General features: G+C 40.5%; 1 protein-coding gene across 8 annotated transcripts in view; it reads left to right on the top strand.

Annotated features, from left to right (window-relative positions):
• LTBP1 (latent transforming growth factor beta binding protein 1) overlaps positions 1-26,445 on the top strand; it is a 375,947-nt gene that overhangs the window by 192,523 nt on the left and 156,979 nt on the right. For all 8 annotated transcript variants that reach the window (XM_073214445.1, XM_073214444.1, XM_073214443.1 and 5 more), the window contains 3 exons: positions 3,247-3,471; positions 4,653-4,930; positions 23,565-23,667. In XM_073214445.1, the coding sequence (XP_073070546.1) occupies positions 3,247-3,471; positions 4,653-4,930; positions 23,565-23,667 (606 nt within the window). The remainder of the gene's footprint in view (positions 1-3,246; positions 3,472-4,652; positions 4,931-23,564; positions 23,668-26,445) is intronic.

Here is a 26,445-nt window from a genome sequence, read left to right as displayed (position 1 = left end):
TTCTGGAACAACAGGCTGGAGGCCCATATGCCTCTTGCTATTTGCAGTAGGTCCCGGGCGACTGTATGATGCAGTCAGGAATTATGGTGATGGCCAGCAAAATGTCAGGCTGACAAGGTTATGGGGTTTCTCAGCCAGCTTTGTACATTACACCTTCTAGTTCTGTGTTCTAAATCATACGTGCCATAGCTAGACTTACAACTAGCTTACCGCAGGCGTCTTGAGTCTGCCTTCAAGATGACTTCCTCTTCTTCCTCTTCATGTGTCGAGGTTTTATAGAACGCTAGGGGCACAGACTGTCTATCACTAGGTGTTCTGAGAGTGACGTGAACTTTTGAAACAGAAAGGGACCTTTCATATTTAAATCCTTAAGTTTGCAGGTTGATTTTAAATTTGTTGTCTTTGAGATAAAAGGCTAACTATAAAAAGATCTGCCTCAAAAGACTCACTATGTAGTTACTGAGACGAGGCAAAGTACTTTGTGTTGTAATTTAGATTTTTTAAAAGGGCCGAAAGAGGAGAATAGGTATGTCTCATTCATAAGTAATGGCCTTTTATTGATTGGCAAGAGTCAAGAAGAAACTGTGTCCTTTATGACCAGAGAGACTAGGCTATCAGAATCGTGTTTCAGGGTCATTACTATACCCGCTTAGACTAGTGTAGTCCTAGAAACATTTGTATGTAAGTTCTCTCATGGGTTTAAAAGTAGAGTTAAACTAATTTGTGTTAGAGTTCAAAATCTGCTATCAATAACACAAACATCCTATAAAAGTCCTTTGGTTAATGTTTATGAAAGAGACGGTTACATATCTGAACTTACTTCAGCATAGATTATAGGTAGTCTTCTTTGGTTGGTAGTTTGGGACCATAAACCAGACTGTGCGAGCTGAAACCGCAAAGCCATCTAAATAATCAATGGAAACACTGCCAGTTCTGTGGCCTTTAAAATTTTTTGTCAAAACATTAATATTCTTTTATTGTAGGTTACAAATACATTGGGAAATGAAAAAAAACAGTAAAGTAATATTTATTTAAAGCACTGTAATTTAAGGTGTTAGAAATACTGAGAAAGTTTTTTTTTTCTTTGAGTCTAACTTACCCGTAGCAGTTTAAACACATTCGATTTCTTCTCACTGGATGGGTAACTTATGGTATGGGATGAGTATCTGTGCTGTAGTGAATTGTCGTATTCCTTTCCAAGTCTGGATCCACTTCCAGTAGCTTTTCCTTTGTGCTTTCAAAATGTGGAATATCAGAGTTCTTTAAATGCCATGTCCTCTGGGACATCTTCATTGTTTTTGTCATAACCACTCTCCAGTTTCACTTCCAGTGTTAACGCTTTTCATTCCTAAAAGCTGACATACCTACTGGGGTAAAACATACCAAGGTGAAGCCCCCGACCTCCCAGACCTCTCACTGAATGAGGCATACTGAGTAGCCCTATTGCTGTAATGCAGTAGGGTCAGTGAGTGAGAGTCTGTGGGTCACAGAGGAGGGGCGCCAGACCTAGATGAAGGGCAACTGGAGATGCTTCTAGAAGAAGTGAGGTTTTAAGCAGGGTGTAAAAGATAAGCAGGAGCTAGGTAGGTAAGGGGGGGCCAAAGACAAAGAGTGTTCTAGACCAAAGACACAGATGAATTAAAGCCTGAGAGGGCCCTGAACACTGAGGAACAGAATAAAGTTCAGTGGAGCTGGATTGTAGAGAATGAGGTCAGACTGGTAAGTGATGAAGTTTCAGTAGGATGAGCCCTGTGCCAGGAAAGAAGGAGACACGTGTGATGAATGTTGAGCAGGGAGGGCTTCCAGGACGGGATGTTTGGATGGTGAAGTGAGGGAGCAGCAGTCAGGTTTCTGTTAGGGACCACTCAGTGAATGGAGGTCACAGGGGAAAGATGACAAGTTCAGTTTTGGACATTTTGGGTTTGAGTTGCCTGTGGCAAATCTACATGGAGATATACCTATGGACTGTTTAGAGCTCAGCAGACATCTCTGGTTAGGAAATAGGAATTTGGGTGGCACCAGTATTATGACAGAATAAAATCATGGAGGAAGAGCGTGAAGAGTCAGAGGATTTAAGTCTAAACTTTAAAGCCCATCAGTATTTAAAAGACAGGTAGAGAGAGTGGACTCTTCAGAGGATGTGAAGATGCACTGAGCAGAGAGGAAGGAGCAAACCAGGTGAGATGTCTGACGGCTAAGGGAAGACTGGAATCTGTCCGCTGGATTCGGCAACATGGGGACCCTTTGTGACCTTAGGAGGAGTGACCTCCGTATAGAAGGGCAGGGGAAAGGGGAGATGCAGCCTGGCCCAGGCTAGACCGTTGTGCATGGCAAAGTGAACAATTTTGGAAAGTTTGGTCATGGAGGGGAGGGTTTAAAGAGGGTAGAAGCTGAAAGGAAATGGAGTTGAGGGACTTTTATTTTTTAAGCTGGTAGAAATCTGACCCACAGTTAAAGGCTGATAGGAAGAAATCACTAAGAGGTTGGTCATAGGCTGAATTTAGCCAGAATTTAAAACTCTTAAAATTCTTTACCCAATGTGTTCTTTTATCTTGCAGTATTCTAAATAAATTGAATTCCAAACTACTAATTACTCTGCTACTTCTGTGGTCTTGTTATCCCAACGAGATTGCAAATTCCTGTAAAGCAGGATTCAAACTAATCTCCCCCCTTTTGATGGGTAGCCCTTAGTTCAGTGTCTTACACAGAGAAAATTCTCAACAGATGTTATTTTTAGCACACCCATTTGTTTATTCATTTTTCCTCTGAGTAAACGTTTAATGTCCACTATGTGTCAGATACATAATATTAATATTCTAGGTGCTGAGAGCATAAAGTTCACTAAGCCATACATACCCCCATTTCCCAAGGACTTTATAATCTAGGGACACAGTTAATAAACTAGTAATTAAGTAGGGAAGCAAAATGATTGCAGAATGCAATAAATCCTTAAAAGGACACTGGGATAGACAATAATCCTGAGCAGCTACTTTATATATATTTTTTCTTTTCCCATGAATTCTTGCCATTGTTGGCAGAGAACAGCCATGAGCAAAAGAGTTAAGATGGGGAGAAGAAGATGGTGAGTAATAGAGACTATTTTTTCCATAATGTAGTTACTCCTTTGTTTACATGTCTAAAGTCAGTAGGGAAATAGGATGACTGTAATAGGCTATACATTGGTTGGTCGGTACTTAGGATTTGAGAACATAACCAACTACCCACATTTTCTTTTCTCCCTGTCAGTAATTTGCCATCTTCCATGTATGAATGGCGGCCAGTGCAGTTCAAGGGACAAATGCCAGTGCCCTCCAAATTTCACAGGGAAGCTTTGTCAGATCCCAGTCCATGGTGCCAGCATGCCTAAACTTTATCAGCATTCCCAGCAATCAGGCAAGGCATTGGGAACACATGTCGTCCACTCTACACACACGTTGCCTCTGACCATGACCAGCCAGCAAGGAGTCAAAGGTAAGCATATTATTTTCATTTTTCCCAGTCATCATGCCTCTGTTAACCTGCCAAACCCATATGGAAGCAAGTCTCTGCAGATGTCCAGGACTGGTGTTGGAATAGAAAGGAGTAGATGATTTGTAGCATGAGAAATGGCAGTAGGGACAGAAGAGGGGCCCAGGTTTGTGGTTATCATATTTTCTAGGCCGTAGGGATTTGACATCTAGGAAATAAGAAGGAGCCCATCGTTCTCTGGTCACTCTGAGCACCAAGATCTGTCAGACATTCATGACACTGTTCTGGCAGGAATCGGGAAGTCGAAAGTGAGCAAGGTAGTGTCCTGGCCCTTGCAGTAGTGATGAACTTGTGGATCACATGGTGCCTGCTAATGAATACCAAGTCTATTTTGCAGTTGGTTTTAGTTACAAACAATCACTTAACGTCACTGGGCTTCAATTTATTTATCTGTAGAGGAAGGTAAACTAAGTCACTTGGGGCTTGAAATTCAATGCCTAACTCATTCTTTGAAACTTGCTATCTCTTGTACGTACACAGTTTTTCAAAAGGGGTTAGACAAGTGTTATTGGCCCTTATTCTTGAACACCTGATTGTTAGCATCAGAAAATGAAATTTTTTTTGAGAGCTGCAGACAGTAAACACAGACAGAAAATGTCACACTTTGGTATTACATGGGTGTGTGTCCCAAGAAACACAAAAGTATGTACACACCGTGTTGTCTAAGGGTGAGAGAATTATGCTTTGTGAAATTTATTTCCTCTTTTGATGTGAAAGTAAATCCTACAATTTCTACAGTAGAAACCTTGAGAGAAATTCAAAAGTAATCAAACTTTTGAGTCTTTATAATTATCATTTGATAAAAACATACCCACCTGTGACCACAAGGACCATGAATTTCATAGTTATCTGACTTTCTTGAAAAAATATTTTTGAGGCTTAAATTTCTCTTTATAATTATAGTTTTAGTTTTTAAAATACATAAATTTAGGTTTAATCTTTTTGAGTATACCCTTTTATTCTCAAGAATTTTGATGGCTAGGTAGCAAATATATGCTATATATGCATAATTTATGCTGTGTGAAATACATATGCATATAAGTATATGTGTGTATAAAATTTACTTCCATGCTGACTTGCATGTTAATTATTCATGACTAAGTTTTTCTCCCAATCTGTTTCAGTGAAATTTCCCCCCAACATAGTCAATATCCATGTGAAGCACCCCCCTGAGGCTTCAGTCCAGATACATCAGGTTTCAAGAATCGATGGCCCAACAGGCCAGAAGGTAAAAGAAGCTCAACCAGGCCAATCCCAAATCTCTTACCAAGGGCTTCCTGTCCAGAAGACTCAGACAATACATTCCACATACTCCTCCCACCAGCAAATCATTCCTCATGTCTATCCTGTGGCTGCTAAGACACAGCTTGGCCGGTGTTTCCAGGAAACCATCGGGTCACAGGTGAGCAATGTTGCCCCACCCATTTTAGTAATGTCTTCTAGATATAGTCTCATTTTAAAAGGAAAACCAGACTTCTCTGTTAATAAAATGATTTACTATAGAAGGGGTTGACAAACAGATTCATAGACCTGTTTTTGTAAATAAAGTTTTATTGGAACACAGCCACATCCATTCATTTATGTATGGTCTATGCCTGCTTTCAAGCTATTGGCAATAGAATTGCATAGTTTCAGTAAGACCATGTGGTCTGCAAATCCTAAAATATGGTTCAAAAAAGCCCTTTACAGAAAAAGTTTGCCAACCTCTGATCTATAAGGTAATTTTAAGTGGTGAACTTTGAGAAATGCTGCTGGAAGTCCATGCTTGTCTGTTTATGTTATTTTCAGTTAAGTTAATCTGTGTATAAAACATGTCAGCATGAGAAATGGTACATGAGATATACTCACAAAGTGCTTGAAAATATTTATGGCTTCTGCTGCAATGGTTTTAATAGTTTGTAGGTTACTAGTTGTAGTTGAGTTTTGAACCCATCATGCAATGGGTCATCTTTTATTTCCTGCTGATACAAATTCATAACTAGAATGGCAAAGCAAGGGTTGTTTGAAGTGCATTTTAAATATCATTGGATTGACCTGTTACTTCAGGCCTATGTTTGTATTACAAAGTGGGAGAAAGGCTGAGTTTTCTTTAAAACTCATCACTGAATGTACATAGTGCAGGCAACATTAAAATATTGGTTCCTTCCCCCCAACCACTGGGTGCTTCCTGCTTGGGGTGAAGGTTAAAGTTTAAGTGACAATGACGTAACTTTGTCTTGTGGTTCTCCTCCTGTCATATGATTGGGTTTGAATCCCCCATGAAGAGAGTAGATGAGGTGCATTTACTATTATTTTTCCATTGGTACCTGAACATAATAAAAATAAGTGCATGAAATATTTGTAGATGATAGAATCAATTGCTTTAGAGACCTAGGAAATATTTTTAGGCAAGTTCATAGTAGGGTTTGGTACTGGGCAAGTCCAGAGACAGAAGGCCAAATGGAAAGAACACCCATGTGGATGGAGTTATAAGATCTTTAGAGCCATGGGTCCAGCTGTTGGTAGTAGGGAGCCAGCTTCCTTAAGTGTAAGGTGGAGGCAAGAATATAGGACATTTTCAAGATTAGACAAGGTAATGTGAGCACTGCTTTGCAAACATTACAGCTTAGAAGGTACTTATCAGATAGAGTCAAACCTTAAAAAACAAAGTAGGTGATTGGTTATGTCATGTAATTTCAGTAAGACAAGGAAGGGTTGATCCCCCAAACACAACCTTTGTCTGACTGTGGATACCTGAAATCTCAACTTAAAGAGGACCTTTTCGTTCTTCAGCTGAAGACCAGGTCTAAGCAAATGCTTTTTGGAAAAGGAACATTGTCAATTTAAAGTTAGCTTAGAAGTAAAGACTGGATTTTTGTGCTAAGGGTGGATTTTGAATGGGGCTGAAGATAACTTCATACACTTCAAAGTTTTGCCCTAGACTAGCCTTGGGGAGGAAGGAGCCATTTGTGGTTGTTCAGTCATTCCAGCTTAGGTTGTTCATGAGAAAGGAAAAAGCAGGTCCTTTCAAAACCATGTGCTTAGTATCTTCTCTCTAGTTTCCAATTTGGAACACAGATGATAAAAAGCAAGAAAATGAGGTATTAATAAGCATATTATTCTTATATAATAGTGGGCCAGTGATTGCTGACTGGGAAGATTAAAAATAAATTATATACTTTTAAGCCTAAACTGGACTATACAATCAAAAAGAATTGGAGTTACCCAAATAATTCAAACTTAGTGGAATACTTTTGTCTTACCTGGATACTTTTCTGATTTTTTGTCTGAATGATTGAGACAGTGATCTCAATTCTTAATTCATTTTGTGTACGTATCACTAATACACAGTTTCAGAGTAAGACCTGTTTTCAGAAAATATTCTTAGAATATGTTTATTTGCCTTCCTATTGGTGAGGAATGTTGCTGGTTGCCTATGATTGCCCAGCTAATTTGTGATAATGATCAGCCAGTAACAAAAAACACATTACTGGCAAATAGACAATAGTACGTAAGATGTTTCCTGCAAAGGTGTCTGAAAATATTTGCACCTTCTTGTTATGGTTGGTTTGCAAACATAGCTTTAGAAGAGGTATAGGCAGATTTTAAATGAATGGTAGAAACAATTGAATAAATGCTCACTAGTGCTCTGCTCAGTAGGAACACCTGTATTAACTACAGATTTCAACTGCTGAGACTTTTAATGCCATAGAGTTATCAGTAAGTAACACCTATGTTTATGTGTTGGCATGAGAGATCACATGCAAAACGATCTGGCAGTAACAGTCCTTGTTTCGATGGCACATTCTAATCATTAGGCATTAAACTTGGGGTTAAAAACCCAAGGTGAACTTTAGTCAGGGTATTTTGATTCAGAGAACTTCATAGAGAAGAACTTTAGGAACTGCTTAGAAAAATGGATTATTGGAAAGAGGGAGAATAATTAAAAAGAGGAAAGAGATCATCGCAAGAAATGGATAAGGAAGAAATGCCAGAAGTGGCCTGAGAAGTGAAATAGCTTGGAATTCTTGGCATACACCTGCATCAGTATGAAGCCTCTTAACACCTGAGCCACAGTGCGATATAAATGGCGTCAATACAGAAATGCCATGAAGCCCTCTGACCATGCAGTCAAACTCAGAATCATTAAAAGTGGGACAGCTGACATGTGCCTCCTGGTGGGACACAGCATGAAGTTCACACATCATCCTTGAAGTGTTGCTAAAAATGTTTAAGTTGAATCTAATCAAGCCTTTACACCTAACCTCCAGCTTATAGGAAAAAAAAAAGCAAACTAAAAACTTCACATACACACACACACACACACACACACACACACCCAGACACATGCACACATATCAGTCAGATTCATAATGTGGGATATTATTGCCTAATTTCTTTGAAAATCATACTTAAAAAAAGCAGAATGAGTTTTCTAGAATAGAGACTAAAGAGACACAACAACAAATTAATATATAAACTATAATCAAATTATGGTTAAAAAAAATCCCCAAATCCTACTTGAAAATACATTTGAAGAGCAATTAGGGAAATTTAAAAAGGACTGGATATTAGATGATGTTTTTGAATCATTATTTTTTTAAGTGTGATGATGGTATTACAGTTATATAAGACAATGTTCTCATTCTTGAGAAATGAAAGCCAAAAAGTTTTAGGGGTAAAATGCTATGATGTTGATGATTGACTTTTAAATGCATTTTTATACACAAATATAGCAATATTGTAACAGTTAACTCAGAGTGGTGTACAAGTGATCACTGTATTACTCTTGAAAATCTCAGCATATTTGGAAATTTCTTATGAAATAAAGAAGCAGAAAAAAGTAAAAAATTTCCTAGACTTACAAATAGAATGATATAATTTTAAGCTGGACTTAAAAGCTGTAACCTTAATATAGTAAATGAATTTTTAGAAAATATTTTAAAAGCTTCAGTGTTTGAATGAACGGAGTGGGTGAGTGGATGCAGGGATGGTAGATATGAGGAAGCCAGGGAACTGAAGTTGGCCAACTGTGAATTTTCCAGGGCCCAATCTAAGAAGTAAAGTTGAAAATAAAAAGAGGAATGTAGGGGCTTTTGTGAAGAAGCAAGCATCAGGATTTGATTATGGGCTGCAGTGAAGAAAAAGGTAGTGATGATTTGGACCATTTTGAACTTCCTAGCTTCGAAATTGGATAAATACTCACTATGATTGACTCTTGCTGGGAGGATTGTGAGGTAAAGATGAGCAGCTATATCTTCATTTTAACCAGCTCCTTCCTTGACTAACATCAAGAATGGAGTATTCTTCAGTCTCCATCAGGAAACCCAGTGCTATTGTAGAGAACAAATGGAGAAAATTCAGTGGTCAGTGAATAGATCTTTAGTGGTGATTATTAAATTCATGAAACAGAGGACCTTTCCTTGACTTGGATGATAAAGAGAAAGGAGCAGGAAGCTGGGACTGGAAATACCTATTGTGTTTTTCACCTCGACAGAGAATAGCAAGATTCAGAGGGGAAATCATTCCTATTGTTTTACTGTTGTAGAAAGTGATGTTTCATCTTTCAGAGTCCTAAAAATTATTTGTTCTTAGGATCATATAAAGTACTGATATCCATGTGAAATGGTCTGGGTATTGGCATCACTAAAATCACTTTAAAGGATTAAAATAATAGAAATTAATGGAACAGAACAGGTTGAGTGGCTAAGGGGAATGGGTTTCTCGAATGTGAATCAGGTTTGAGATGGATAACAAATCATAATTTTGGCAGAGTTGGTATCTGTGCTACCTGGAGTAAATAGTGGTACTCTGGACATATGTGAAAACATTTCCGTTTGCTCACTGTATAGATCAAGATAGAATTACATCTCCAGTGGTTACAATTATCAGCTTCTCTTAGGATAATCTCATGTTTTCATGTTCTTTAAAAGTAAACATTTCCATGCTAGTTTTCATCTCTGTGCAGAGGCCAAATCTGAGGAAAACACCTATCCACTTGATTTTTGCAACACAGGGACATTGAGTATTTATACCTTTTCCATGGTACAAGGGTATCCTTTGTCTTAAACTGGTTCTCTTAACAGTGACCTGAATTTGAAACTTATTTGGCTTTTGAGTTTTTTGGTTGTTTCGGACATGTTTTATTTATTGCTTAATTGGTAGAAAAAAACATTTACAGTGACCTGATGATGCCAGATGGTATGAAAAGACCTTGTCTGAGGAGGGTTCAGAATCGTGATGTAGGGTCAGGGTCCAGCGTCCACGCTGGGTCTGCCATATCCTGGTTGGGCAATCATGTGCTCTTTGTTAAATGTGGAAACATGCCCCTTAATTAGGCACAGGGGTTATAAGATGACACAGAAAACTCGAGTGCTTTAACACCTTCCTACTGCAAATGCCAAGAGAGCAGAAAATTCCACCTACAAACATCTGAATTAACTAAGAGGAACAGAAATACTGGAAAACATGGAGTGGATATAATGAGAAGAAAAGATGTTTTTAGTGTAGTGCTCTAGCACAGATAAAGATGATCAGATAACACAAAAATCCACTTTCCTAGTTTCAACCATAAAATCCCCTTAACAGTAAAAAAAAAAAAAGAAAGAAAGAAAAAAGAAAAACCCAAAAGAAACAAACTCTAAATTCTCTAAAATGTATTCTCTAGAAAAAACCAGTTTTTGATGTGAAATCCTGAAACCACTGGTAAAGCCTTTCTTTTCTTTAATTATTAGTCTTCTAAATAATAAGACCTGGGGTAGAATTGAGTTAAGGTGACACAAGGACTGTGTGGGATCCTCCTAGAGGTTACAGAAGTTGTACCAACAGTTGTCTTTGGGCAGGAAAAATGGAAACAGATTGGGCCACTGGAGAAAGAGATGATTTAATTGGAGATGGGTTTCTTTTGGCGGATTAATTTGGTAACATCCTCAGGCTCTAAACCTTACACCCACACAATTCTGAAGGGCCAAACACATATATACTTAGCTTTTGTTAATTTTTATAAAAAATATGCATCAGATAAATTAACAGGAAAATGTGAGCTCATCAAAGTGGAAGATATCCTAATTCCGTGGCTGAAAGTACTTTTTAAAAAGAGTCTCAGTACTCTGTCCCAGGGCTTTGAAGAGAAATATTTCTTGGTTTCTTCCACACAGAAGCCAATGAGAAAGTAGGGAAACAGATGTCATGCCTGTCAATTCCACATGGCAGAAAACATGGAGATGGATAGATACAGATGTAGACATAGAAATAGGCTGCAGACTGAAAATCTCTTCTCAGTGATGGAAAATGTCCTCAGCTCCAATTCAGGGAGCTGGGACATGAAGTCCTGCTTAGAAACCTGTTCTTCAATTTCTAAAAAAATCTCCTCTGCTGATACTATGAGTGTTATTGGAGTGAGGTCTCAAGTTGTGCAGAAATACTGGGTTTCTAGAAGGGATAATGCCAGACTCATTACAGCACTCTTCACATTGGTTATGCCCCTAAACTGAGTCTGTAAGCTACAAAAATAGATGAGAAGTCTAAAGAAAGAATCACTATAAAACATGCTCTCAAAGCTTTGTAGTATTATTCCTTATGTGGGAAGGGAAACTGAGGCAGCCAGGCTGGGTCAGCAGTGGGCACGGGTGTATATGTGGCCCTCCTCCATTACCCATTTCCCCAGGCCACATGCTTGTATGGCCAGGACCCTCCCTAGTGAGCTGGTCCTTCATCTGTTTGCAGGGGAGCTGCTGGGCGGTAGCTGGAGAAGGTGGGGCCGGGGCTACCAGACATCGGCCTGCTCCATGTGGGGTGTGCTGATTGCATTTACTGAAGTTTGGCCTCCTTCAGGTGGAATAAGTCATTAATACCAGGCACTTCCTATGACATCTGGGTTTTTCTTCAGTGTCCCACTCAGATACTCCTTTGGCATAATGTAAGAAATATTTAATTGAATGTTAGTGAGACTGGCTGTCTCCAGTGGCTCTAAAATGGCTGTCCCTGCCCAACTTTACCTGTGTCAACAGTAGAGGTATCACTGAAGGCGTCACATACATCAGCAATAGGTGTTGGGGGCTCTGGTCTTGCTCCAGCACCAGATTGCCTCGGTGCAGGGCCCTCCTCTGCACCAGCGCGGTCAGGGGTAAGAGCTAAAGGGGAAAGCGCAGCATGTAGAAGAACATGTCTGCATGTCCATGGGCTTCTGCCAGGGGTGGAGAGAACTGCTCATTTTCCTTGAATTGGGAATATGGGACTGAGACGTTAGGGTAATCAAAATATAGATTCTTAGAACTGAAGCAGAGTACTTCAGAGAATGGGTGCTGACCCAAACAGTGCCCTTCCTACTGCCTACCACCCGTCTTTACCCAGGCCAGTGTCTTCTGGGCACCAAAGAGTCTGTTTCATGCTCACTTACCTGAGCTGTTTAATACACACAAGTTAATGCTTCTTCCCCAGGGTCCCCTTCTCTCAGATATTTTTCATCTTATTGGCAATGAAAGTGCCTTTATCATGATGTGGAAGATCACATTCCATATTTTATACCTCCAGGGCTCATAAAAATAATATACCTTATTAATAATTAGACTCCTGCTTTTGCAGGGGACCAGGCATTGAAATAATTACCAAGCTGTTCAGAGTGGAAGCATGTCACGTCACTTCTAATACTGACAAAGTTAAGCAAGATACTCGGGTCATTGCATTTGAAGATGACTGTTCTGAGTGCACTGGAAGTGTTTTTAAGAGGCTGTAGTTTGAATTGGTGCTTGATGTGAGCTCTACACATTATGAACATGTTCAAAGAATCACAGCTGGTATTTCTAGGGTCTGATGTTGTTTCTTGGCTTTATCCATATGAGCCCTTAGAACTGAGATTTGCTAAAATGAAGAGGAATCCTCTGGTTTACTAAAACACAAACAAAAAGAAACATCAATAAGAGCAAAAAACCCAATCTGGAACCTGACCCATAAAGTCGTAGAGACAAAAAGCAACATTACCCTATGTTGAGAAACTACAAAGTAATCCCCCTACTCCAGCCTGTGCCTTCCCCAGGAAATGATGATAGATAATGGTGTCTTTATTCTCTTTTGTTCTTTTGTGTGTAAAAGAATTTATACAAAATATGGTATATTCTGTTTCAGTGAGATCTCTTTATGAAACTGCACTTTCTCTGGTGATATGGCTGTTGGGCAATTTCAAATGTTTATTTTGAAGGAATTGTTTCAGAACCGATTTTTAAGCTGCACAAGAAAATTAGTATTTTTTGATCTTCTGTAGCTCATTCGTTTGCTATATTCTCAATGAGTCTGAAAGCTGCCATTGACCAATTCAGCCTCCAGCAGGGATTTGCCACCATTGAGGATATATTTAAAATAATGTCCTCAGCCCTGAAGGGTGTCCTGAAATCCAAGAAGGGATGAGTTCTAAATATTTTGAACCCAAACCGAATGCTTTCAAGATGCCTCTCTGAAGAGGACTGGTTTAGAATGCATGCGCTTTACAGAGCTGTTAAGAAAACAGTCTGAACATTTGTGGCTTTGAGGCATGTATCTTTGTAAGACAATTATAAGATTGATTGCTGATAGAGAACGTTCACTTTCATGGCCTTACTTGAATTTCAAAACAAGGAAAAGTGGGTGTTGTCATCTCCCATTTATTAAGTGGAACTTCAGCCTCTGAGAGGTGGGACTAGCTCTGTTGATATCCCAAGCCCATAGCTCTTTTCCCATTTTGGCGAACTTACTGTATCTCTCGCCCTCAGTTTCCTGATTTCTCAAATTCCAGGCTGACTGAGAAGACCACCGTGGCCTGTTCCAGTCCCGCAGTCCTCTGACTGTGACACTTTGGACGTCTTTCTTCCTCTCCACAGTCGTAGGTGCCCCTGGCAGTAATGTGTGCACAGGCTCACAGGGAAAATGGTCCAACCATGAAAGATGGTCAGTATCCAGAATGACCTCTCCATTCACCCCGACCTGAGAGACCCCCCTCAGGGGCGGCCCCCCACAAAGCCTCCCAGAGCCTTCTTCAGCCTACCCTGTTCACTTCTCCCTGAACCCTTCCCCAACTTAGAATTTGATAAGGCCATTTGAATTTAATTATCTTAAATGTGTTGATGTTGTGCCTCTCTTCTCTTTCCTAAAAGCCTGTGCTTTTTATGAGGGCAGGGCCACTTGGGAATTGAGCTCAGACAGATGAGTGGGTGGTCGGTAAATATATGAGTACCAGTCAGGTAGGTCGAGGTTGTGCCATAGTGATGAATCAGTGCAACAAAAACTGGTGTGCGCACATGCCGTGTGCCTCGGGGTGAGCAGGGAGCTCTGTGCCGCATGGCTCCTAGGAGACTGGGCTGACGGTGGCTCTGCCATGTTAGTGCCGTGCCATCCAGGACGGGCGGCCGCCTCAGTGTCCACGGCAGGAGAGAGGTGCTGCAAGGGGCACTTTGCCCTTTCCCCCCTGGCCCTGCTTAACTGCTGGTGCTGTGGACTGAACTGTGACCCTTCCAGAGTTTTATGCTGAAATCTTAACCTCCAGTTGGACTGGAGGTTCTTTGATGGGCAGTAAGTGCTCCCACCACAAGTGGCAGAGTGGTAGGCAAGACAGACGTGCTTTCAGGGAATTAAAAACACTTATAAATATGATTTTTGGCATTGAGTTTTTCTACACTATTTGCAATCAAACCATAGGTAATTCATAGTTTTCAGTGCTGTGTGCATACTTCAATGAGACACAGAAAAGCCGAAGCCATAGTCAAATGAGGCATCTGTTCAAATATACAGCACTGTGAGGCCCATAATGTTTTTTCTTCCTTTCAGTATCTCTACATAGACAAAAAGAAAACTGACAAGTGGTGAAGCTTAATATAGAAAATTTATCTCAATGCAGTTGTAGAAATATGCATTGTGATAAATAGGCCTTTATGGTGATCATTTGGGAGTGATCTGGTTGCTATAGTAAGAATAACAATGCCTCTATGCCCATTTTTACTTCTTTCTTTGACATAAGTCCATCTTTTTAGACACATCCTTGGTAATGGAACTTAGACTAAATTTCATACCTTACCGTCTACTAGTAAAATATGTGATGTAACTTGTGTTGTTTTGGAGCAAGGAATGGCTGATGGGAATCATGATGTCAGAATATAATCATGACAATACTTGCTCTTTTTCTAATTTAAGAATGGCAAGACACAAGCTGGCAAATTCGACTCAAATCATTGTAGAGGTGGAGAAAATGAGCAGCCCAGACTTAACCTTTTCTTTAGAAAAGATGGCAAGTAGAATTGGGAGTCTCATGCTTAAGATTATTTCTGCCCTTGTATGTTGCTTTAAAAACATTTTTGCCTTGGTGTAACTTTTAAAATACCGTTTCATGAACTAGAGTCGTCTGGAATTCCTTGAAGCCCATGGTTTGGCTTCAGCAGGCTTTAAACAAATACACTGTCAGAAATCAATATGGATACATTTCCAGCAGTTAATGCCCTAGTCACAGTAGATACTTTGTAAAATCAATAGCCTGAAATATCAGAGGATTATGGTTGTATCAGATACCCCAAATACCTAACATTGTTTTAATTACTCTAATAAAAGAAAGCTGGTGGACTTTATAAAAAAAGAAAGAAACCTTGCCTATGAAGAATGTTCTGCTCAAGCCAAAGAAAATTTTTTACAAGTTCTTTTAGAAAATCTGGAAGTATTTAAGCATTTTCCTCTTCTTATGAGACAATGCCTGTTAGCCTGCCAGTGCTCCATATACAATACTCTCCTTTATGACAACAGGCCTTTTGAACAACTTGATCGAATATGTTGCTCTGTTCGCATTAGTGATAGGGTTCAGATATTTGGATCCTCTTTCTATTGGCACATAGAGATAAACATATTTAATGTTCTAGTGTATGGACATTGAAGAGCTTGCTGAGGTTTTCCAGTTTAATTTGAAGCTGTAGTCGGCCCAGATGCTAGAAAACGCCACTTGGAGCTTGGGAGATGGGCAGAAGTCTCTTTGTCAGATTGGAGATGTGTTTGTATCACAGTGAAAAGTTCGATGATAGGAATAAAGAAAAGCTGGGACAGAAGTTTGGATTAGTCCAACTTGTTACACACAGTGAGAACTTTCCCCATAAGGAACCTCATTATGATTCTTATGAAAAGAAGTGTAAGATTTCCAAAAATTAGGGGTTCACATTCCTAAGCCAGATTCATAGTACTGAGGGTGTAGCTTCTGTTTGCCAGAATGCCTCAAAGTTTTGTTCCTGCATATTGGAGTATATATCCCATGTGATTACAAATCCTCGACTTCTGGGATGAGGTAGAGGTGAGCATGGCAGCTACACAGGTGGAATAATTTATAGGACACCGGTGTAGTGTGGGTTGATCAACCATAATGTGGCTTTATAATGTGTCACAGCTCAAGGTATATAAAACCTGCCTCTCCATTTACCATCTTCAATAATTTCTTGTATTTTGCCTACTGATGATAGTATATAATTCATTCTAATTATTTCTTATAATCTAGGAAGTTGCTGTTTAAGAACCATGACTATTTTCAGGAAGATAGAGCTGTCTGTTTTGTGAGTATGGGTTAGCAGGAAAGGGGTGGGCATGAAGTGGGGTCAAGAAGAGGAGATCCATGCTGGTTATCACTGATCAAGTTGGCCCAGGTTAGGGTGTGGTATTAGGACTAGGAAACACGTGGCATCATGGAATCGGGTATGTCTACCTGGCAGATGGGAAATGTCTAAGGAACACTGTACTTCATAGGATTTCCTGACCTAGGAAACCATTCCACTATTGCTCCTTGGTTCCTCTCAGCCCTGCACTGGAGGCTTCTTAAAATGATAGAATTTAGGCATATCAATGAGTATTAGCAAATCGTCTATCCTTAAAATTTTATTGATGATGAAGCTACAGTCCAGACAAGTAGTTTAATTTGCTTCACATCATGTATTGAGTTCATGGTTGATGAGGACTACAACTGAGGCTTTCTGGTTCCTTCTCCAGTGTTCTTTCTACTATATTCCATCCAGTCTCTTTTGCCATCTCTGTGTGTGGAGGATTCACAAGAAACCCTTGCTGTCTGTATACACTGGCTCAGGCTGCTATAACAACATACCATAGACTGGGTGGCTTGAATGACCACAGTTTATTTTCTCACAATTCTGGAGACTGGACATCTAAGGCCAAGGTACCAACAGATTCAGTTCCTGGTTGGGCTCTCTTCCTCGTTTGAGGACACCTACCTTCTTGCGGTGCCCTTAATGGCAGAGAGAGAAAGAGCTCTGGTCTGTTTTCTTCTCCTAAATAAGGATACCAATCCCACAGTGAGGTCACTACCCTCATGACCTCCCAAAGGCTCCACCTCCTTATACCATTACCTTAGGGGTTGAGGCTTCAACATATGAATTTGGGGAAAGCAGCATATACTTAGTATATACAAGTCGTTGAGCATGAAATGACAGATACGTTCTCTGGGATCTGTCTTGGGGAGTTCCCTGTTCTGCAGTGTTTTGTGTTTGGACCATGGATGCTTGTGGGGAGGGATGCAGAGTGGGCTCTGCTATTTTGGCTTCATTGTCTTGATCTTCTGGCACCAAGACACGGTGTGTGACTAGAAGGGCCTTCATGTCCCAAAGCAAAATCTGCTGCTTGAATGTTAATACAAACTGGTTGAATTACTGTAATTCAGTGACACCATGTTGTGTTTCTTGACTAGAATTATAATGAAACCCACGTAATTACAAATCCTCTGAAGCATTTATTTACTAACCTCGTAGCCCTTTTGTGAAAACCTAAACATTTTAGCAAAATCTTACAAAAGCCTTCTTTCTGTTCACATATCTATATCTAACTTAGTTTTACACCTCTCTCTCCGTAAACTGAATCTGGGACACTGTATATAGTGAGTAACTTAGATTACTTGGTCCTTTGTTAAATAAGCCCAGGTTTTAAAATGAGGGGCCTGGAGGAGAGGTTCTAATACTGATTGTGAGCCCGGTGCATTCTGGCCATGTGACTGTCTCATATATTGTCTCAGTCCTCGTGAGAGCTCCATGAAAATAGGCATTTTCATTCCATTTTATAGAGAAGGAAATTGAAGTTAGGTGCTTCCCATGAGCCTGCACATGGTCATTGGCAAAGTGCGGATTTGGACCCATGTTGGTCCCATTTCAAAAGCTTGCCATTTACTCAGTATGGGCCATCTTTACACTTGGTTTCACTGGGCCCACAGGGAGTATGTTTGTGTGGAAAGTCGGTCCCTCTTTCATAAAGCTCTGACTGCTGAGCATGAAGATGGCTGGGCATTTGCTTTGTGTTAGGATGTGTCTTCTCGGGGACAGCAGTTGTGGGGGAAAAGCTCATTTGTGCTGAACTTTAAAGCTCCCTTCTGCTCTTTGTTTGAGGAGTTGTATAGTGATGGGCATTGAATAATTGTCCAGTTTCTTTTTTTTGGTCCTCTGATGATTACTGATCATATTGACCTTAAATATAATTTCTTCCTTTTTTTCCCCCATGAATGATATACTCTATTCCAATAATTCTTTTTCATTTTGGAGGGGAGGTACAGATATAGAAAACTGTACTTTCATTTACTTCATCCTTTCTTCTCCTCTTTAAAAATATTTGTGTTTACTGTCACTTCAAAGAGATCAAATATTCCTTTGGAAGCAGCCCAGCCTGTTTTTGCATTTGGGAAAAGGACCTGTGGAACTTTCTCTTCCCTGTCTGTCGATGAATTTTGATACTCAACTACAAATTGAATCTCACGTTTGGAAAATTTTCCACGGCTTAGCTCTACCTCATTCTCTGACTTCCCCCACCCACCTGCTGTGTTCTCAGTATTTGGCCTGCCTTCCTCTGTCCTTCCCTCCCACCCACCTGCCCCTGCATCCCCTCCCAGTTGGTGGTCGGTCTTGGGCTTAGAGCCAGTCTGTCTCTCTGGAATCTCTCTCCCAAGTCCAGCAGTTGAGTCACAGCCTTGTTTCAGCTCTTGCCTAAACACAGTCCTGCATAATCTTGCAAGAGCCTTTCTCTCCTTTCACACTTTACTTCAGTGCAAGGTCTAGGAGCGTTTAAAAAATCTGTACTACTTTAACATTTTAAGTTTTATTTTTTCCTTTGGTTCCAGTGCCTTATTCTCTTTGAGAAAATGTTCTTTATTTAGACTCAAAGTATGTTGTACTTCATTGGATAATGGTTCCTAGTAACAAAATAAGGTATATACACATAAGGATAATTCTCAAAAGCATTTCAATGTTGTCATTTCTAAATGTCTTCAGTAGGAAGATTAAATAGGTCCTTGAGATGGTGGTGATCTTCATGCAAGTAGCCCTTTTACTAGGAAAGTATCTGAGCTCTTTTAATAAACGTATCCTAGGGGCCCACCAGATGGCCAGCGCTTCCACACTTTTTTGTATTCTCACAGGATACAAGGTAAGGGGGGTAGAAGGGGCTCCAGCCGGTGCTCTGCTTCCTGAATGCTGTGTCCTGGTGGGGAGCACATTTCACCTTTTCCTCATCCCCATACAGGGGTAAAATCAGCCCTGTTTGGACATGAATCGTTTAATCTCACCACAACCCTTTGAAGTTGGGGTTATCGTCCCATTGCTAGCCCAGAAAGGCCAATGACCTGTGGAACACCTCACTGCTCATAAGAAAGAGGAAGGCTTTTGAGTCAGATTTATTGATTCCAATCCAACTTGCTTTTCTTTTCGCCACCACTCGATCTCCCTTTTCTAGAACCTGGCCCAGTGTGAGCAAACCCTCTTGAAATGAGGATGTTGTAGATAACAGCAATTTCAAGTTATGAAAATTAAATCTTACAAAACCATGTTCCAGTGTTATCACAGCCTTTCAAGTTATTGTTCTTCTCTGAAGTAACTCTAATGATGAGTTTTTAGGTGACAAAATGATAAGCCTTGGTAGCTTAGTGGTAAGTTTTGAACTGTTATTCCTGCTCATATATTTATAAGCAGATCTAAAAGCAACTATAGTCACAGCTTAAATTTGAGTTCCAGGACAGTGCCATAGTTTTACCTCAAAATTGAGGTTTGAAGTCTGAAGATATGTGCTTTCAACCAGGTAAAGATTTAGAAAAGTACACTATCTTGTAATCTGTTAATTCTTAACAATTACTTTAAAATTTAAATGTTTTCATACCACTGCTTGTAGTATTTTTGTGTTGTACAAGTTTTAACATGGATATTCATGGAGTAATTGTAATGATTCTTGAATAACCTTACTTTCTGAGGTATTGCGCCAGTGCAGATATGAGGATAAGAACGGTTGATGAGTTCTTTTCATCTACTACCCAACCTTCTAAGAACCATGGTCAGTGTACAGGTGACTTGGGGCTGGAAGTAGCTCTGTTTTTCTCTTTTCTGTCTAGTTTACATAAGTCCTGTAAGAGGAGGTTCGGACTGGGGTGAGCATTTCTGAAGATGCTGATACAAGGAAGGGGGTAGAGACAAAAAGAGATAGGTAGGAGTGTATCTGCTCAGACATGGTCCTGACACAGACATGAGACATCAGAAAGAGTATTTGAGATTGGCTTTATTGTGCAGTAATTTGCATTTCCTAAATCAAGTAGTGTGACCTGTCGTATCAGCATATATTGAACATGAAACCCTGGACCTGGCAGAAACCGTAGAAGTCATCTGCTTCATATCCTGGGGATTCCTGAGAGATGGTCCTCCAACTTCTCCCGGTGAAGACATCAGCATCTCCCATAATTGAGGAGCATTAACTGTTGAAAAGTCTCTGACTTAATGAGTTAAATCCTCTCTTCCTGTGATTTGCAGGCTTTATTCCTGCCTATCATGTGATAAGTTTAACATACCTGAACTCTGCCATCATGGTGAAGCATCCTATTATCTCTACTTTCTTCAGTTGATACTGACAGGACCTGGTTGCTAGAACCTTCATTGCTCTGTTTCATTGCCCTAGGTAGGTCATGCATTTGCTGAACCCTAGCAGGTGGGGTTATATAGTTCCCCCAGTCTGCAGCCCAGGTTTGAGGGAGCTTTCTGTGGAGCTATAGCACATTGCTCGCTTGACAGGCTAGATTTTACTTTCTGACTTGAAATGGCTCAATACTGGGTTGTAAATTTAGCACATCTCTCCTGGACTGCTTATGCGTAAGACCCACCTTGAGATGAGAGACAGGCTTTCTCTGAAAATGTGGTGAATGAGTTACATAGATGAAATTCATTTACGTTTTTAAGTTATGAAAACTCTCCCCAATCTGGGCATCAAAATGTAGTGAGGCAGAGTCTGTGTTCATGTGATTCATCTCATGGAGAAGCAGAATCCACCCATCTGAGAGGAGGACATTCTGATGCCGACCTCATCCTATTCTGTGTGGTTCTCTCCACTGTGGCCTTTGGCGTGGAGGATAGAAGGTCCTCTTCTACCTTCTTCTCCAGGTGTTTCCCATACCTGTGTTAAGACCTAGTGGTGTTGGCTGGTTTTGTGTGTGAGAGCCCTGCATGTGGCCCCAGAAAATCTCTCAGGTGGAATTTCTGGCTGGAGCCTCTTCATCATTAAATGACTAACGGGCATACATAAAACTCTGTGCCTTGTTAAAGCCTCACTCCATCCCTTGGCAGTCTCTTCTTATACTGTGCAGACCCAGTTTTGAGAAGAGCATAGTTTTGTGGTACCACCTACCCCGTCATTTATTTAATCGATTTGGATGGCTTGCGCTGCCCTTGGCTGCAGACCTGCAAAAACAAAGCCATTGGATAAAGCGGCCTGAATCCTATAATGAAAACCTTGTACCTTTTTTGAGGCCTCGTAGGGAGACATGATTTACTTCTGCCCTACCAAATAAAACATTCTAGGAATCTGAGGTGAAAATTGGAGTTTAACTGCTACTAAAATTTTGAGCATATAAAATCAGCAAGGGTTGAGAGTTTTGTTTGATTAAGAGCAGACCCGAAGGAGTCTGGTACAAGAATGATCTACATATGATGTGCTCTGGTGTCTTATATAAACCCCATCGATAAAGCTAGAAATAAACATTTAGCATACTCTGGCAGCAGACCGCAGTGGGGGAGACCTCCGTGTTCCTAACATAATCATTTTGTTTCCATCTCATGTCTGGAACATTGTTCGCTCTCCCCTCATCATGTTTCAGATGTAAGCCTGTGTGATGAGGCTGAAGGAGTCTGGGAGCTCCCTGAATCCTGCCCGTGTGTGGTTTCCTTTCTCTCAGGTTCTCATTTGCTCATGTGTTCATTCTCTCTCTCTCTCTGTCCTTCTCTGTCCCTCCCTAACCTATACTGTTTGGGGAGAGCTCACGACATCCTGTCGGAATCATTTAAAACCATAAAAACCTTAGGACTTCAAAGCCGTGATGTAACTAACATGTCATTAACCACGCTGGGTCTTCCCTGCTTTGTGTTACAATTTGGGCGTGCAGTCCCTGACAGCCTCTACTCGAATGCCACATGCCTGGACCTAGAAAGTAGTACTGTCCCTGGAGGCCTGCCAGCGCCTACTACCTGCTGCCCTTCCGTGAGTCACCACCTGCCCAGACTTCCTGGCACCGTGTTCTACTCACTAGCCTAGGCGCACTTACTAATCGCTGTTCACAGAGCAGAGCCCCAACATACCTGGATGAACCACAGATGGGTGGTTTCTTAGTTTCTTAGACCAATGGTTCCTTCCTTCAGTTTATTGAGCATTTGCACTGCATATTGGAATATAATGATAAGTAAGATATATCTGCATTTAATTAAAAGGCATAGCAGAGGCAGCGGAACTGTGTAGAAAGGGCTGTGGAGTAAAGAGGAGGAACTCCCTGAAACTGATGCTGGTCGAGGCCTCGTGGTGACCAGCCTTTGAAGCTGAGGCTCACGGGATAAGGGGTTTCTCCAAGCAAAGGGAAAAGGGCTGGTGTTCCAGGGAGAGGAAGTAGCTTTTGGAAAGACATGTTTGCTCAGAAAAAGAAATTGCTTCAGTGTGCCTGGAGGCTACCAGTAGAGAGGTGGAGGGGGACAGAGAAAGTCAGAAAGCCTGTGAAAGGGATAGGAAGGGCCTTGTGTATCATGCTGGGCAGTTTGCAGTCTCCAGACAGTGGGAGTCACTGAAGGTTCTTCACCAGTAGAGTAGTGTGATCGGATAGATTCCTCTTTGGAAAGATGATTCTGGAAACTGGAGGAGTTTGTAAGGGTTGGGACAGAGGAAGGCAGAGTGACCCCTTAGATGTGGGGTCTGGGCATAGCGTACAGAACACTGACAGTGGCCCTCCTCATATTGCTGGCCTAGGGATTAGTTCACAGAATAGGATCTGTTTTCCTAGACCCTGCCAGGACCCTTGAATCAGTCTACCTTCAGGCCCCTATTTCTCAGGCTCTTCTGACCTCCTGTGCTTCCTGCATCAGGTGATGAGATGGGTCTTTACATCTGAGTGGCCCCAGGAGCCTCTAAGCCTCGCTCTTCCGCCTGCTGCCCTTGCTTAAGCCTGCGAGCACCTTCCTAGCTTAGCTGATCTCTCTGAGGCAGACCACTTGGCTGCCTGGAATCTTCATCTCTGCCAGAGCTAGTCTGGCACAGCCCATAATCATTTCTTGTACTGTCCTCTCCTGTCCTGTCCCTGCCTAGGCCTTTGGTTACCAGAACCCCAAAAGCCTCTTGTAGATGGACCCTGGGCCACGTTCTCAGTGTTTACACACACAGCACGCTCTTAGAGCTCCGAGTCCTGATGAGCCACAGCAGCGATTTCAGCAGACAATAAAAACTCAAATTGAAAAAGGTTATACTGATCTTTGAAATTTTGAGTTTCTAATTAAGGAAAAAAACAAGATATTGGCTACTTAAATTTTATGAAGTGCTCTGAGCGATGACAGATTTTTCATTAGATTCTAAAAATACCAAGAAACCCTTGGAAATACGCATGTTCATTTTAGTGTCATTGATTCTGTTCTGGTGTTTTTTTTTGTAAGTTTGAGTTTTTTTCCCTTCTCTAATTATGTGGATAGCAAGGGAACTTTTATAATGTGTCTGTGAAGCTCAGCAGTGCTTGAGCACCAGGCATCATGCACTCTATTAACCTCGGATCTCACGTCTCATCATTGCAGTGCGGCAAAGCGCTCCCTGGCCTTTCAAAGCAGGAGGACTGCTGTGGAACCGTGGGTACCTCCTGGGGTTTCAACAAATGCCAGAAATGCCCCAAGAAGCCGTGTAAGTGCCATTTGATCCTTCCTGTGCTGGCTAATGTAGTGTATCTGTTTCCTCGTGATCACTGTTTTAACGGTGAAACAACGTTAGACTTTCAAAGAGCTCTCTTAGAGAATTCTAGAACATACTGCTCTACTTTGCATTTCCAGAAACCTTACAAGACTGAGGAAGCTTTCCTACTGATTCTGTTTTTTAATCAGCAGATACCAGTTGTCTTCTCCAGTTGGATCACTTACTTTAAAAAAAGTCTGTTTAGAGTTTATTTTACCTCAGGTGAAGAGAAAATAAGATATCTTTATAAAAGATACTTAAATGTTTCAGAACCTGTAAGAAGTCAGTGCAATTGTCATTTCTTTGATTAAATTCCTTAAATGGAATTTTTACTGACAGCCATAACTTCGGTTGTAGTTTTTGTTGTATCCCGTTTTCAGATGTCACTAAAAAAAAGCTAAGAGGGAAATGATTGGCGGCCGATAGGTCAAAGAGAAATTTATGATCATTGGCCATGGTACTTTCCCCTTTGCTTCTTAGTCATTGCTATGTATTGTCACAGTTCCTCAGTGACATGAATCTGTGTTGACACCCACTTGCTTTGATGAGACTATAAAACTTGTGTTTCAGAACCTGTTGACTGAATAAATCCAGTTTATATCTTTCTGTGACTTTCATTTTTGAATGTAGCACTGACTCTGGGTAATCAATTTCTGATAAATATTTTGTAGAAAGGCAGAGGGAATTTGTTTTAAGTTGAATTTTTTATGTTTATTCATCATATTTTTGCCAAGAAAGCAAGTCATGTTTTTCTCAATCATCTTCCTTTGCCTTGTATAACTGAAGAGTATTATGGTGGTTTTTTATACTTTCTGCTGCAAGGAATTTCTCATTTGCTTCCACTGGATGACTTTTATTTACTCTTCCTAAACATCTGTTGATTGATTGACTGCCTCCACTGCCTTGTGACCCTCTCTGTTTAACTGCGATCTGCCATCTTTCAATCACTCCTCCATGTGCCTGTCTTATATACACTTATTTTATCATCACAATCATTTGTTTTAAATAATTTGTTTCTCATTCGGACTTCCTTGTCTCTCAAACTTACATGTTCTCTAAATCTTTTGATGCCTAAAATTTCACTTATTTTGTTGATAGAGCTTCTCTCTTCTTTTACAGGGCCCATTTGTAGAAACTTCCACTGTAGTTTGTGGTAATTATTGAAGTTTTTCATTTAGGAAAAAAAAAAGCCACATGAATGAGGACATTCAATAGTAATACTGAGAGACTATCCCCAGTGGACTTCCTGTGCTGATCTGATCTGATCACTAGTGTGGACCCCCCAGCAAAGGGGTCCAGTGTGAGAGTCCCTCCTCACCGCAAGTCCATTTGCCTAAAATTATTATGGTTACCTAACCCAGGGAATACCTAGGAGACAGCTGGTGTGATCTCATGAGCATAGACTTTGGAATTAGGGAGACCTGAGTTTGGCTTCCTGCTCAGTCATTGGCTGTTGAATCTTACGGATCATGAAACAAGGGTCTGTATGTAAAATGTTTAAAAAGCATTGCTTTTTTCATTTCTTTTTTTTTTTTAACTGCTTCTCCTTCATTTACTGTCTAAGTTTGTAGGAATATTGCAGAAGGTGACATGCTCCTTACCACTAGGTCTAAGGACTGAAGAAAGAGAAATCCAGACCTTACAACTTCACTTTGGGCCTAAGTTTATGTTCTCTAACAATTTACCCATCGTACCCCTTTTCTCTTTCATATCTCCCCTTCTGTGTGTATCTTTTGCTTAGCTGCTTCTCTTTCCTTTTTTTCCAAATTCCAAAGTTGAAGACAGGGACGGGAGTCAGGGGTAAAGGAAATGATAGTGTCTTGTTTGTTTTGTTTTTAAATCCCTGGCTTCTACTCTTGACCGTTTGTCATTTTTATCTAGAATCGCACTGTCTGGGGACAAATGCACTGCTTTATGTGGTTTTCTTAGCTCTCTGTTTTGACATTGATAATGATCTAAGTAGAATGTGAAAGTAGAAAGTTGTTATCACTTTTAAGTAGATGCTGATAAAAATTAATTCATATCTTGGCTTCTTTAATGTAGAAAACTGAAGAGATTGAGTCCACTTCGGGAAGGGCCATGTGGGTTATGAAGGAAGTAACCTTAACATCTTGACATTTACTCTTGTTTGCACTGTCCTCCGTGACTCACTCCCAAGAAACACTCAGGGTCACATTCCTCCTGTGTCATTTAAAAACTTTCCTTTCCTTGGTTGCTACTACTCTTTAAAAGCCATATTCGTTCTGGAAGAGAGCAGACTTTCCTTGGCTTTAAAGGCTATGGTTTTGTGTTCCCTGCCTTTTTTTCACTCAAAGTCATTCAAACTGCAATTTTCAGATGGCTTTTATTTAATGTTTGAAGTTTTTGTTTAGCTACATGCAGAAAGACCTTTCATTGTTGATCAGTGTTTTACTGTGCAAACCCAATTTCAAATCTGAAAATGACTTCATTAAATAGTCTGTAATCTATTAAAAATGGTCTTAGCATGAACGAATCACTTGTCCTTGAAAAGTTTTTAGAAGAAAATTAGCATTGCCTCCTAGGCCGAGAAAGACTTTAAAAGATTATCTGGTCAGGCTCTCTGCTTTGAATGACTGTTAATGACTTGAAACGTTTTAAACAAAGTATTTTCTCTCTTTTGCCTTGGAACAATTCTCAGACAGGGATCCCACCATCTCTGTGGGCAGCCTCTTTCAGAGTGTCTTCTCTGCATGGAACATGCCTAGACAT

This window comes from Manis javanica, chromosome 1 (assembly GCF_040802235.1).
Source record: "Manis javanica isolate MJ-LG chromosome 1, MJ_LKY, whole genome shotgun sequence".
Classification (NCBI taxonomy): domain Eukaryota; kingdom Metazoa; phylum Chordata; class Mammalia; order Pholidota; family Manidae; genus Manis; species Manis javanica.
This window is presented reverse-complemented; position numbering and strand designations above follow the sequence as displayed.